General features: G+C 36.0%; 1 protein-coding gene across 1 annotated transcript in view; it reads left to right on the top strand.

Annotated features, from left to right (window-relative positions):
- Brwd3 (bromodomain and WD repeat domain containing 3) overlaps positions 1 to 14,587 on the top strand; it is a 109,632-nt gene that overhangs the window by 61,543 nt on the left and 33,502 nt on the right. The window contains exons 17-22 of the mRNA XM_090326591.1: positions 1,078 to 1,303; positions 2,752 to 2,919; positions 4,615 to 4,798; positions 7,358 to 7,451; positions 10,315 to 10,464; positions 13,522 to 13,598. Of these exons, the coding sequence (XP_090182717.1) occupies positions 1,078 to 1,303; positions 2,752 to 2,919; positions 4,615 to 4,798; positions 7,358 to 7,451; positions 10,315 to 10,464; positions 13,522 to 13,598 (899 nt within the window). The remainder of the gene's footprint in view (positions 1 to 1,077; positions 1,304 to 2,751; positions 2,920 to 4,614; positions 4,799 to 7,357; positions 7,452 to 10,314; positions 10,465 to 13,521; positions 13,599 to 14,587) is intronic.

The following is a 14,587-nucleotide window of genomic DNA, read 5'->3' as shown; positions in this document are numbered from 1 at the left end:
GTGACTGTTTGATTCATATAAGATTATTAGGAACTTGTTTTGATTAAAAATGCTCTCTAGGGGCTGGGAGTTTGACCTAGTGGTAGAGTGCTTGCCTAGCATGCACGAAGACCGGGGTTCGATTCCTCAGTACCACATACATAGAAAAAAAGCCGGAAGTGGCGCTGAGGCTCAAGTGGTAGAGTGCTAGCCTTGAGCAAAATAAAGTCCAAGAACAATGCTTAGACCCTGAGCTCAAGCCCAGGACTGGCAAAAAAAATGCTCTCTACTACTAAGCTGTATCTTCTACTTATCGTAAATTGAGATAAGCAGCTGGTTCGCTAGTAAATATGAAGGTAGCATAATCAGTCCTATATACTTCATTTGATATAAATTTGGGATGAATGATGGAATCTTAAGAGTGAGAAGAGAAATGAGAAGCATTACTATCAGCTCAATAGTTGGATCAACTTTCAGTGTCATGTTGTGATCGATTCTGACATGTCTCTGTATATTATTTAATTATATTTAATTATCTTTATTTGAATAGAAATAAAAAACTATAGATCTCTATGATTTTTTAAAATAACCTACTTTTAGCCAGGTAATGGTAGCTCATGCCCATAATTCTAGCTACTCAGGAGGCTGATATCTGAGGATTGTGGTTCACAGCCAGCCTGAGCTGGAAAGTCCATGAGTCTCTTATATCCAATAAACTACTCAAAAATGGTGCTATGGCTCAAGTGATAGAGTGCCTGCCTAGAGTAAAAAAAGCTCAGAGACAGTGCCCTGGCCCAGTCCAAGCCCCAGGGGTGCTGGGGGAGGAGTGGTGGTTTGGGAAGTAACAATCTACTTATGCCCACTAGATTGTTGTTTTAATGCTTACTGCTCTAATTACAGAAATATGATGTGGGGCAAAAATGTAATGGAAGTTGTAGGGAAAGGAATTACATGGTAGATAATTTACTTGTACCTGGAGGGAACATCTTGCAACAAAACTATGAGAATGCAAGTTGTCTGATTGACAAATTCTATGTCCAATTGATATTTTGTGTATGTTAAATGCTAAAAATGTAAATACTAAAAATTTAACCATAGATTCCAGATCAGATGTTCTTCCACACGGATTATCGACCTCTTATCCGTGATGCCAATAACTATGTATTAGATGAACAAACCCAACAAGCCCCTCACCTTATGCCTCCTCCTTTCTTGGTGGATGTCGATGGAAATCCTCATCCTACAAAATTTCAACGGCTAGTACCAGGACGGGAAAATTGCAAAGATGAACAACTTATACCACAGCTGGGTTATGTGGCTAATGGTATGTTATTTCAATAATGAGCTTTAAAATATTTTGTAAACTATTAAACATGTTGCTATTCTATGATGTTTTTCTAAACTATGAACTAGTTAGTTTGTAACATGTTTTACCTATGGCTCCTATTAATTTTAGTTTTTAATCTTATCAGAGTAGGTTTTTAGAACAAGCAATTATGTCAATCAGAAAGTATATTGACCTAAGTATTTTCCCTTAGAAAAATTCTGAAAAGAGGGCTGTGAGTTTGGCCTAGTGGTAGAGCGCTTACCTAGCAACCAAAGACCCGGGTTCGATTCCTCAGTACCACATACATAGAAAAAGTCGGAAGTGGTTCAGTGTCTCAAGTTGTAGAGATACAGCTTTGAGAAAGCCTAAAAACAGTGCTCAAGCCCTGAGTTCAAGACCTAGGACTTTGCATAAAAAATATATATAGTGTTTGCTTCTAGTGATTGAATCTGTCCTTTGAATATATCAAACATTTGATTAATATTTGATGCTGTTAGATAGAACTACAGGACAAGAGAAATATGGATTTGATTTACTTAAAAACATTCCACTTGTTTACATTGAATTTTCATGAATCATAAAAGTATTTTTTCAGCTTCACAAACACTGATAGATATGAAAATAAATATTTACTTGAAAGACCATAATGCTATCTTCTTTCAAACTAAATCTTCACTAAGGAAAATACAAAATGGTTACATTTCTGATTGAATATGTTTAGGCATTATTCATATCTTAATTCTTTTATTTTAGAATAAAATATGGAGAAATTTTATTTATATTGCCTTAGGCCTATAGTCATAAATTTGGTACACCAAAATGGGCTAAAAAGTAAGACCCTCTGTCAGAAAATGAAACATGAGCAACAAAAAAGGGTAAAAATTATATTGAAAAATAAAAGTTGGGAATGTAGCATAGTAGTAGAGTGCTTGCCTGGCATGCATGAGTCCCTAAGATGAATCCCTAGGTTTGATTCCTCAGTACTACATGAACAGAAAAAGCTGGATGTGAAACTGTGGGTGTCATACCTATGGATGGTAGAATGCTGGCTTTGAGCAACAAAAGCTCAGTGACTGTGTCCAGGCTTGAGTTCAAGTCCCAGACCTGGCAAATAAAAGTTAATTTTTAATTTAATTTTAGTAGTCTTTAAAATGAAAAAGGTCTTTTTAATAATGATGCAACTAAATTGGATTTGTTAAGTCAGATCATGTAATCTAGCAACTCAAAATTGTAATAGTTCTTCCATATTAAATGTTTTATTTGTATATGAGTATGTATATGTGTACATGTGTGTGTGTGTGTATATATATATATATATATATACTTGGTTTAAAGTAAATTTGAAGTTATTTTTCTAATAGTTAATAGTTAAACTGAAATTTTACCAGTGTTAGGATATACCACGTTGTGATCAAATTTGTGAGTTTGTCTTTGTTTTTATTAAGGTGATGGTGAGGTGGTAGAACAGGTAATTGGGCAGCAAACGAATGACCAAGATGAAAGCATCCTTGATGGGATCATCAGGGAGCTGCAGAGAGAACAAGATCTAAGACTAATTAATGAAGGCGATGTTCCACATTTTCCAACTAATAGATCCTACTCTGTTAATGGTGGTAGGTATTTATATATTTATATGAGAGGTATAATAAATACGCTTTTTAATAGTTTCACTTACAGCAAATAAATGTAAAAACTGCTTCATGATTTTTTAATTTCAAATTAAAATTTGTTTAATGATTATTCAATAGTAATATTTTTATTCATTTAAAAATATCTGGTATGTTATATTAAAATAAGGTACTTTCATCAGTTATGACTGAAAGAACTTAACATCTTTTCAGAATTATAGGTAAATATCACTATTGATGTGGTTATAAAAATATGATGAAAGACAGGTCATCTTAGAGACTACAGACACAACAAATCAAAATTTATAGATTTTGTCTTATTTTTAAGTTAATGAATCTACTGTATCACTTTCTTCATTTTACATTAAATAGGCTTATACATTTGATTGTGTGTGTGTGAGCATGCACACGTGTGCTTGTGTATGCTTTTGTGTTTGTGAATGTGAGTCAGATTGTAATCTGAAATTTTGGCAAACTTGTTCCTTATGTTGAATGTAATTGGAGTGATTCGTGTGGATAGAATGGAATTAGGTGTTGCACAGAATTGAATTTGAGGTATTAAGCAAGATATTTTACTCATTGCTTATTTCTTCAGTCTCCTGTAAAGTTAAATACAAATGCTTCTTTATTTGGGTCATTTGGAGCAAATAAGTTAGATGAGCTTTCCTGAACTTGGAACAAGATGAGAGGTAGATTGATAATCCTGTGTATCTAGGCCTTAAGACATAAACAACTTTCTTAAAGCCCTGATTTAGACATCCATTAGTGAAATCAACATTTACTTCTACCTTCAGTATTAAGTTTCTGTAACTAGATTAGATATGTCATTAGTTGAAAGCACCCTACTGACTTCTCTTTGCACTGTTAATTTGTTTTTTATTTTCCAGTGTTTAATAATTGAATAGGTCAGTTTCTATTTGGTTTACTTGCAACTATGAGATTAGTAAATTTAATTATGCAAAAGGAAACTTTATGAGTAAAAGGGAAAGTAAAAATATGGTTAACTCTTTCCCTCAGTCTTGAAATAAAATTTTGATGGTGTAATTTTGGTATGTATGTTTTCCCAATTGATACCATTTAAGACCAAACTGAAGCCTCTCTAAGAAATTACTGAAGAAATGTTCACAGTAGGAAAAATATCACAATGCTGCTCAGGGGATCGCAAATCCATGACTATGATCATGTAAGCTCTCTGGATTATAGTTTTCATTTTTCAAATTTTATTAAAGCATTACACTGATTTTTTTTAGCTCTGCTCATGCTGTCAGTATTGGGAAACACTGAAAATTGAAAGTATAATTTCTGTTGTTTAAACTGAAAATCATCCTGTTTCTACCTCCTTACTGTAGGGGCTTCAAGGTCTACACAACCACTATAGGTTACTCTGAAATATTAAACAGATTAAGGAAAAATATAGATTAAAAAAGAATTCTCAACTAATACTAATAAGCATTTATTAATATTCCAAATGACATTTGAGTCTTTTGAATTTGTGAGTTCAATAGTGAATCCATTGTAAAGGTGCTTTAAAGAAAATGAAAAGAATTAATATAAACTTCTAGCATTTCTTCAGTTTCAGTTTTATTTGTAACACTGTCTTTAAAAGTTCTATTTGATATAGAATGCTGACCTACAGTTCGTTTGCTCACAAAGTTGAAATTCGTCTTGGTTTTCTTTTAGCTTTGAGAAGTCCAAATATGGATATACCTTCTTCCCCAAATATTGGACTTCGACGTAGTGGTCAAATTGAAGGTGTTCGACAAATGCACAACAATGCTCCTCGGAGCCAGATGGCCACTGAAAGAGATCTGATGGCTTGGAGTAGAAGAGTGGTGGTAAATGAACTGAATAATGGGGTTAGTAGGTAAGTCAATAAAGAAACATTTACAAACAATTTTAAAGGTTTGTTTGTTATTAATAACTTACATTGTTATCCTACTCGCTTAATATTTTTTGCCAGTCGGGGGACTTGAACTCAGGGCCCGATCACTGTCCTTGGACTTTTCTCAAGGCTAGTACCCTACCATTTGAGCCACAGCACTACTTTCAGCTTTTTTCTATGTATGTGTTACTGAGGAATTGAACCCAGGTTTTCGTGCATGCTAGGCAAGCACTCTACCAGTAGGCTAAACTCCTGGCCCTTAATCAAGTATTTTTAATTGAGTCATACAAGTTTTAATATGTTCTTGCAGTTCATTCCTTAACAAATATTAACTTGACTTTTCTCAACTTTGTGTTAAATGCTTTTCGGAGTATTGAAAATTCCAAGTGTAATTTCTATCCTATGAGTTTATAATCTCGGTAAAGATATAAGAATAAAAACTATGAGCTAGGAGTTTGGCCTAGTGCTAGAGTGCTTGCCTTGCATACATGAAGACCCGGGTTTGATTGCTTGGGACCACATACATAGAAAAAGCTGGAAGAGGTGCTGCAGCTCAAGTGGCAGAGCTCTAGTCTTGAGAAATCCCCAGTACAGTACTCAGGCCCTGAGTTCAAGCCCCAGGACTGGCAAAAAATATTATCAAGGGCTGGGAATGTGGCCTAGTGACAAAGTGCTTGCCTAGTATGGGCAAAATCCTGAGTTCAATTGCTCAATACCCCATACATTGAAAAAATGGAAGTGGTGCTTTGGCTAAAGTGGTAGAGTGCTAGCCTTGAGAAAGTCTAAGAACAGTGCTCAGGCCCTGAGCTCAAGATTAGAACTGGCAAAGAATATTATTGTTAAGTAAGAACTTGAACTCATAAGTGATCATTTGTGATTAAGTATGTGAGTGATCTATGGATGTTATACTCAGTGGTTTCATGGAAAAACTATCAGCTATATCCTAGAGAAGTGTTGGAGTTCAGTGTACTATAGTGATTAGGGTATGCTTAGAAATGTCATTTAAATAGAAGTCATTTGGTGAGTATTTCATTAGGATGAGTGTTAATCCTAGACTTCCTATTCTTGTTTGTAAACATTGGCATTTACTATAATATTAATGTAGTATCAAAGATAGCAACTAGAAATTTATTAAAGTTAAGGACCATTATAAGAAAAAGTGTAAAATTCTTTGTAATCATGCCGTTTCCTAAATAATCCTTTTAACACATCAAGCAAATGATCCAGAATGATTCAGTTTCACCCCACTTTTCTGCTTTGTGATACAGTTAGGAAGGAACAATTTAAACAAGGAAACATAAAACCAGGAGCCAGTGGTTCATGCTTAATCCTAGCTACTCAGTTGGCTGAGCTCTGAGGACTGCTGTTGAAATCAGCTGGGGCTGGAAAGCCTGTGAGATGCTTATTTTCAAAAAATTATGCAGAAATAACCAAGTAGCCCTTTGTTTCCAAGTGGTAGAGCACTAGCCTTGAGCACAAGAACACTCATAGATGGCACCCAAGCCCTGAGTTCAAGCCCCAGGTTTGGCAAATTTTTTTTATAAAAGGATACATGGTGCGTTTATTCACACAAAATTTAAAATTACTTTTTACTTAAAGACTAAATCAGAATTGTAAGCAAGCATTAATAATCGTATAACAGTATTTGTTGTAAAGCTATTTATAGCAACAAAATGGTGAGCAGGAATCAAGTATCTACAGTAAAAGGAGTGGACAAACAAATATTATATAGCTATCCATAAAATGGAAGCCATGATGAAGAGTTCTGATATTTTCTATTTTTTTTTTCACCAGTCCTGGGCTTGGGCTCAGGGCCTCAGTACTGCCCTTGGATTTTCTCAAGGCTAATGCTCTACCATTTGAGCCACAGCACTACTACTGGCTTTTTTCTATGTATGTAGTAACTGAAAAATCGAACCCAAGTCTTCGTGCGTGCTAGACAAACACTCTACCACTAGGCCAAAATCCCGGCTCTGAGATTCTGATATTTTCAGTAACATCAATAAGCTTAGAAAACAACATGCTAAGTGACAGAAGCCAGATGAAAAAAGACAAATGTATGAAAATACAAAAATTAACAAGGCCAGGCCCAGTGGCTCACACCTGTAAACTCAGTTACTCAGGAGGCTGAGATCTGAGGATCATGGTTCAAAGCCAGCCCAGGCACTAAAAATTTTCTCAGATTTTTATCTCCAATTAATCACCAGAACACTGGAAGTTGCACTGTAGCTCAAAGGGTGGGTAGGGTAGTAGCCTTGAGCTGAAGAGCTCAGGCATAACAACCAGACCCAGAGTTCAAGTCCCATGATCAACCTAAAAATAGATAAATAATGAAGTGAGGCAAACTCACAGCTATTGTAGATAAAGGAAGGGGAAAGAAAATTTTTTGCCTCTAGTTACATAATTTTTCATTGGCGTAGTAAAAAGTTGTGGCTATAGTAGAAATGGTTACATAACTGAATTTGATTAAGGTCACTGACAGATTTTAATGTATAATTAGCTTTCTTTTTGATAATTTGTTATTTTGGCCTCTGTTACTAGGGTGCAGGAAGAATGTCGAACTGCGAAAGGTGACATAGAAATTGGCCTTTATACAGTAGAAAAGAAGAAAAAGCCATCTTATCCTATCCAAAGAGTAAGTTTGCATTTAAAGTAGTTTATTGTATAGTATCTGCCTATATTTATAGATACCAAGTCTTTGAAAAAGGTGGAAATTGGGAAATAAGGCATTGTTTTACTGTAATCCTAGTACTGACTAGGGAGACAGAGATAAAGAATCTGTTTCAGGCCACTCCCAGGCAGAATGAAGTTTGAGATGTTCCAACAAATGACTGGCCTTTATGGCAAACACGGGTCATCCCCAGTAACACCGAAATCACAAATAGGAAGATTGCAGCCCAGGTTAGACTAGACATAATGCACGTCCCTCTCTTGAAAGCTACGGAAGAGTTCTATTACCAATATTGCCAATAAAAGAGATTACTGTGATAGTTGTCACTTTACAGGAAACCTTATTAACTCAAAATTGATACATGTACATCTCAATACAACTAGTAAAAAATATTATTCTATGAAGTGAAAATTGTACCAAATTATCTGGGACATGTGGATGTTATAAGCACAGGATATTTATGTTAAATCTTACAATGTAACCTTAAAAGATTTGATCACATGATAAAACATACCCTAGGCAAGAGGCTAGCTAACTATAACCATGAACCAATCCTCTCTGCTTCCTATTTCTGTTAAGTGCTATTGTAGCATAGTTGCACTTGCTTATATCTTTGTTTTGGTTGAGACAGAGTTGATAATTTAGAATAGAAATCTTTATGGCCAAAGCCAAAATTACACTTAAACACTTGCTTGTCCTAGACTCATTCCTGATCTATCTAATTATTTACTGGATTTGTTTGTTTGTAATGATAGATAAATAAGCTTTTAAATATCTAATAAGATGGACTTTTTAATTTTTTATTTCCAATTACTGGGGTTTGTGCTCTTTCCAAGCTGGTTGCTGTCCATTACCTTTTTTTCTTTTTTCTTTTTTGGCCTTTTTAACTACTTGAGCTCCAGCTCCAGTTCAAGCTTTTTAAATGTGAGTTAGAAATAACAGTCTCTGCTGTGGGCTGCTGTGAACCTTGATCCTTAGATGTCAGCCTCCTGAGCAGCTAGGTGCCTGAAGAGTACGAGTGCCAAACTAGTACTTGGTTCATTTTTATTTTCTCAACACAAATGGTTAAGCAAGGAGTAGGATGCTTCTATTCCATTAGGTACATGGTATGCTCACGAATAATCTGAGGTCTACCAGATTATAGGCATATGGAATCACAGATTTATATCTCAGTTCTAACCCTTCTATAGAGTGTTGTTGGCTACTTAGACAACTAGGAACTTTGGCTTTAGTTAAATATAAGCAATGAACACTGAATTTCAAGAAAGCAACACTAAATTTTATTATTGATAAATAGAAACTTAGGTAATTATCTTCATGTACTCTTGGATGATTTTGATAACTATTTAAACTTTTCAGTTTGGTTTTATTAGCTCATTTGTTCTTCCTCAATGTGATTTTTTTAGACACTGACTCAAATCTATGGTTTCTCTTTTCATTTTTCCTTTTCAGCTGATTAAAGTTAGGTGCAAATTTGTAAAACATTTACACATGTTTTTTTTTCTTTTTTATTATGAAATATATGGAATATTTCTTTAAAAATATTGTAAAGGTGATGTACAGAAGGGTTACAGTTAAATGAGTCAGTGTACTTGCTTTTCTTAATAAAGTTAGGCTTGCAAATTTGCCATATGGTGTTATCAGTAAAAATGGTCCATACTTATAAATGTTACCATAAAATAATTTTAACTTTAATTTTAATAGTTAAAATGATTATTTCTGTTACTTCTGCCAGTCCTGGGGCTTGAACTCAGGGCTTTAATGCGGATCCTGAGCATCTTTGTGCTCAAGGATAGTTTTCTACCACTTGAACCACAGTGCCCTTAGGGCTTTTTCTGAACAGTTATTGGAAATAAGAGTCTCAGACTTTTCTGCCTGGGCTGACTTCGAACTTCGATCCTTAGACCTCAGACTCCTGAATATCTGGGACTATAGGTATGAGCTACTGGTGCCCAGCAAATTACTCATTATTACTGTTTTATTTTCTGTTATCCACCATTAGTAGGTATAAGCTTCAACACAATGTGAATTTAGCAGGACATGAATTTTTGTATGTATATCAATCTGTTCCTTTCTCTGTTCCAGATGTGAAATTGTATTGTACTTTTGGTATACAAATTTTTGAGTCTTTCTCTCTGTATTAGTATAGTAATGTTAAAGTTTATTTTATTTTTTATTTTCATTTTGTCATGAGACTTGAGCTCAGAGCCCCAGTGTTGTCACTATGCTCTTTTGCTCAAGGCTAGCACTCTACCACTTTGAGCTACAGCTCGACTTCTGGTTTTCTGGTTGTTAAATGGAGATAAGAATCTCACAGCCTTTTCTTGCTCAGGCTAGCTTTGAACCAGGATCCTCAGATCTCAATCTCCTAAATAGCTAGGATTATAAGTAAGAGCCATCTGGCAAATATCATGTAACCCTTTTACTAATTACAATAAAAAAATTTAAAAAAAAGTAAGAGCCACCAGTGCTTGACTTTTATGTTTTTGTTTTTTAAACAATTTTCTTTTGGCATTTTTCTGCATAAGAGATTGTGTTAAAACAGCTAAGACATTTAAAAATGCTAATCTATAGCAAACAAAAGTATAAGTAGTTAGGTGGAATCATATGTATTAACATTATCAAGTTTATTTGGATTTTTCATGGAACTAAACATGTTAGATTGTGAGTTTTACAAATAGTTAACAGATCTGAATTGGTTTATTTCTGACAGTTTATCCTTATCGTCTGCACCTGCCTTCTGTGATTAACTTGTGTGATCTGCATTCTGATTTTGTATGTTCACTAAGGTTTTAATTTGACAAATCAACTTCCTTCTGTTTTACAGAATGATCATCAGCCTAGTTGCGGGCGATCTTTACGAAGGACACAACGCAAGCGTCAGCATACTTATCAAACACGGTCTAACATGGAGCACAATTCACAAGCATCATGCCCAAATTCAGGTGCACAAGAAGTGTCAGACAGCTCCTCAGAGGTTAGAACTGTCTCCTTTTTGTGAATGTAATTTGTCATTTCCTAATTTGTACCACCCAACTTTAATTACTTTAGGGTTTAATTGAAAACTGCTTAATATTTTTATTCATTAGTAAGACAATTATAGATTTCTTTTTTTAGTATATTTTTTATTGTAATAAAAGGGTTACATGATATTTGCCAGATAGAAGGTGCATTAATTCACATACATTGATACCCTTTCACATGTCTTGGTACCCATTACCTTCCCCTCCCCCCCCCGTCTTGGTTTTCCCCCCTTCCCTATCCAATTTCAAATAACCAAATACAAATAAATCCAATATATCAGATAACAAAGTGAGATACTATAACAATATGAGATAACCAAGGGATAGCAGAGGAGATGAGAGACAACATAGTATATTAAGGACAACAATCATTCATTATGTGGCTTTTGTTTCAATATCCTGGAGGTCTTTTCAATTAGCTTGATATTATATGGCCTTATCAAGGTTTTGCTCTATTGCAGATCTCTGCTAGTAGAGCCCAAGGTTTCTACTGATTATGACAAATGAGGGAAACCAATGAGCCTAAGTTCCTTTGAGTCTGGCTTACTTCACTTAATATGATTTTTTTCTAAGACTTTCCATTTCCTAACAAATGGGGCGATGTTGTTTTTTCTGACAGCAGCATAGAATTCCATTGTATATAAATACCACAACTTGTTGATCCACTCATCAACTGAGGGACATCTAGGTTGGTTCCATATCTTTGCTATGGTGAATAATGCTGCAATGAACATTGTTGTGCTAGTGGATTTAGCATGCCCTAGATTTTGGATGATTGGGTAAATGCCAACTAGTGGAATTGCTGGGTCATAGGGGAGCTCTATGTTTAGTCTTTTGAGGCACTGCCATACTGCTTTCCCTAGTGGTTGAACGAGTTTGCACTCCCACCAACAGTGTAGTAGTGATCCCTCCTGGCCACATTTCATATTAAATTCTTTTGGATATCTTCTCTGATTTGGAACCTTGCCAACGAAGTGAGAAAAAATAGCAAGGGAGAATTTTCTCGAAATGAAAGGAAGAGTATAAAAAATGTTAATGAGGGGATTTAGCTGAGTGGAAGAAGGCTTGCCTGGCAAGTGCAAGACCCTGAGTTCAGTCAGTTCTCACATCTAGAAAGAAACACACCTAAAAGTGGTAATAAGCTAAACAATTCCAGACCTGGTTGACTCAACAAAATACATAAAATACACATTTTCTGCTATTGACTTGTCTGATTATGAAAATCATTGAATAATAATTTATTTCAAATATATAATTTTCATGGTCCTGAAGAATATTGCAATTTTTTTCTTCTTCCTTTGTTCTACAGTTAGATGGTTTCTTTAGCAATTTACTTACATAATAATAGTTTAAGCTGGGCGCGGTGGCTCACGCCTGTAATCCTAGCCACTCAGGAGGCTGAGTTCTGAGGATCACATTTTAAAGCCAGGCAAGGCACTAAAGTCTGTGAGACTCTTACCTCCAGTTAACAACCAGAAAGCCAGAAGTGGTGCTGTGGCTCCAGAGATAGGGCCTTGAGCTGAAGAGGTCAGGGACAGTGTACAGACCCAGAGTTCAAGCCCTACACCAACAAAAATAATAATCGTTTAAGTATGATTTGACAATTATATGGTACTGCCATTGTATGATTCACAGTAGTTATTAGTGCCAGATGTTTTTTGTTATTGTGTTTTGTTTTTGTTGCTACGAGTACTGGGGCTTAAACTGAGGGCTTGTGTGCTGCACCTTAGCATTTTCACTCAATTCTAGTCCTCTTCTATTGAGCCACAGCTCTACTTCCACCCTTTTGATGGTTAATTGGAAATAAGAGTCTCACATATTTCCTTGCTCTGACTGGCTTTGAAATTTGGTCTTCAGAACTCAACATCCTTTGTAGCTTGGATTATAGGTGTGAGCTATAGGTCTTTTTAAAGACATCTCTTCTTTTCCACCATAGGATAGCTTTAAAAAATGTTCCCCGACAGTATGTTTTACTTTTGGGTGCCCATCCTGGGACATGAAATGAGACCCTGGGTGTTGTCCCTGAGGTTTTCTAATCAATGCTATTGCTGTACCACTTGAGTCACAGCTGCATCTCCAGTTGGGTTTTCTGTAGTTGCTGCTGCTTCTGCTGTTGCTTTTGCTGCTGCTGGCAGTTAATTTGCAATTATTCTCTCATAGACTTTCCTGTTTGGGCTGGCTTTGAATCATGATTCTCATATCTCAGCATCCTGAGCAGCCAGTATTACAGGAATAAGACACTGGCGTCTAGCTATAGTTCTTAAAACTAGCTTATTTTTTTAAAAAAAGATATCTCCCCTTCCCCTCCAGAGGTAACTTTGAAAACTATTCCCCCATAATATTTTTTTTATTTTTTTTTACTTTTTTTTTTGCCAGTCCTGGGCAATCTCGGGGCCTGAGCACTATCCTTGGACTTTTTCAAGGCTAGAGCTCCACCACTTGAGCCTCAGCACCACTTCCAGCTTTTTTCTATGTATGTAATACTGAAGAATCGAACCCGGGTCTTCATGCTTGCTAGGCAAGCACTCTACCACTAGGCCAAACTCCTGACCCCCCCATAGTATTTTCAAAGTAGAAGAATTTTGCCATTTAAACGAGTACTTGGCCAAGCACAGAGGAGGCTCAGGAAACTGAGATCTGAGGAATGTGGTTTAAAGTTAGCCTGGGCAGGAAATTACCCATAGGACTTTTGTCTCTAATTAACTACTTAAAAATTGGAAGTGGTGCTGAAGCTAAAAGTGGTAGAGCATAGCCTGGAGCAAAAGAGCACAGGGACATTTGCAGCACCTGAGTTTAACTCATGACTGACAAAAAAAAGTACTTGGGCTTACAGATTCTTCCTGTAGTGCTAACTTTATACTAATGACAGTACAATACTGAAAATTTTAAATAAACTTGGAATTTGCAAATACATGCAAGAAAATATATACATTCTTGCATTTTTTGAGGGCTGGAAAATATTACAGTAGCTATTGTAATGGTGTATTTATGTTGCTGTCTCTTTCCTATAGGAAGATGAAACTGTTGGTACTAGTGATGCTTCTATAGAGGATCCTGTTATGGAATGGCAAAGTGAAAGTTCTTCCAGGTAACTTCAATGATTTTATTTTGGTCAAAATTACTGAACAGATGGACACTAGTGGCTTATGCCTGTAATCCTAGCTATTCACAAGGCTGAGATCTCAGTATCATGATTCAAAGCCAGGCTGGGCAGGAAAGTCCATGACTTTTATATCTATTCACCGAAGAGCCAGAAGCAGAGCTGTGGCTCAACTGGCAGCACGCAAGCTTTGATTGAGCAAAAACGTCAGGTGTAACACCCAGATCCTGAGTTCAAGCCAGAGGACTACCACAAAATATTATTCAGCAGCTTAATGGGACATTGGAGGAATTTAGCAAAAGTAGAATTAACATAATATTTTATTGTAAAAAGTGTCTTTAATGCCAAGCACAGTGGCTCATGCCTGTCAATCCTATCTACTCAGGACACTGAGATCTGAGGATCATGGTTCAAAGCCAACACGAGCTCTAAAGACCTTGAGACTCTTTAATTAATCACGAGAAAAATAGGAAGTGGGGCTCAAGGGGTAGGGCAGAAGCCTTGATCTGAAAGGCTCAGGGACAGTGCTCAGGCACAGAGTTCAAGCCCCATAACCTCCAAAAAAGAAAACAAGGAAAAAAAGAAAATGTCTTTATTTAGAAAGCGATTAATGATTTTTTCATGTTACTCGTAATATGTTTTGTGATACTATTATGGTTTGAGATCCATGATCGTAAAATCCTTTTTAAATTTGAGGTTTTGCTTCTTGGCATCTGTATGTAAGGTTCTTTAAAATTGAATTAATTGATTTGATTAATTGAATTGATCCCTGCCTCCAGCCCTTCTTTTATTTTTTTAACCAGTCCTGGGGACTGAACTCAGGGCCTGCACACTCTCATTGGACACTTTTTACTCAAGGCTAGTGTTCTGCCACTTGAGCAGTAGCTCAAGTCACTTCTGGCTTTTTCTGAGTTTGTGGTACCAAGGAATGGAACCCATGCATGCTAGGCAGGCGAGCACTAGGTTACACTCCTGGA

The sequence above is a fragment of the Megascapheus bottae genome, chromosome X, assembly GCF_031878675.1.
Source record: "Megascapheus bottae isolate mThoBot1 chromosome X, mThoBot2.hap1, whole genome shotgun sequence".
NCBI classification, from domain to species: Eukaryota; Metazoa; Chordata; class Mammalia; order Rodentia; family Geomyidae; genus Megascapheus; species Megascapheus bottae.
Note: the sequence above shows the minus strand (reverse complement) of the source record. Positions and strands in the feature narration are given on the sequence as shown.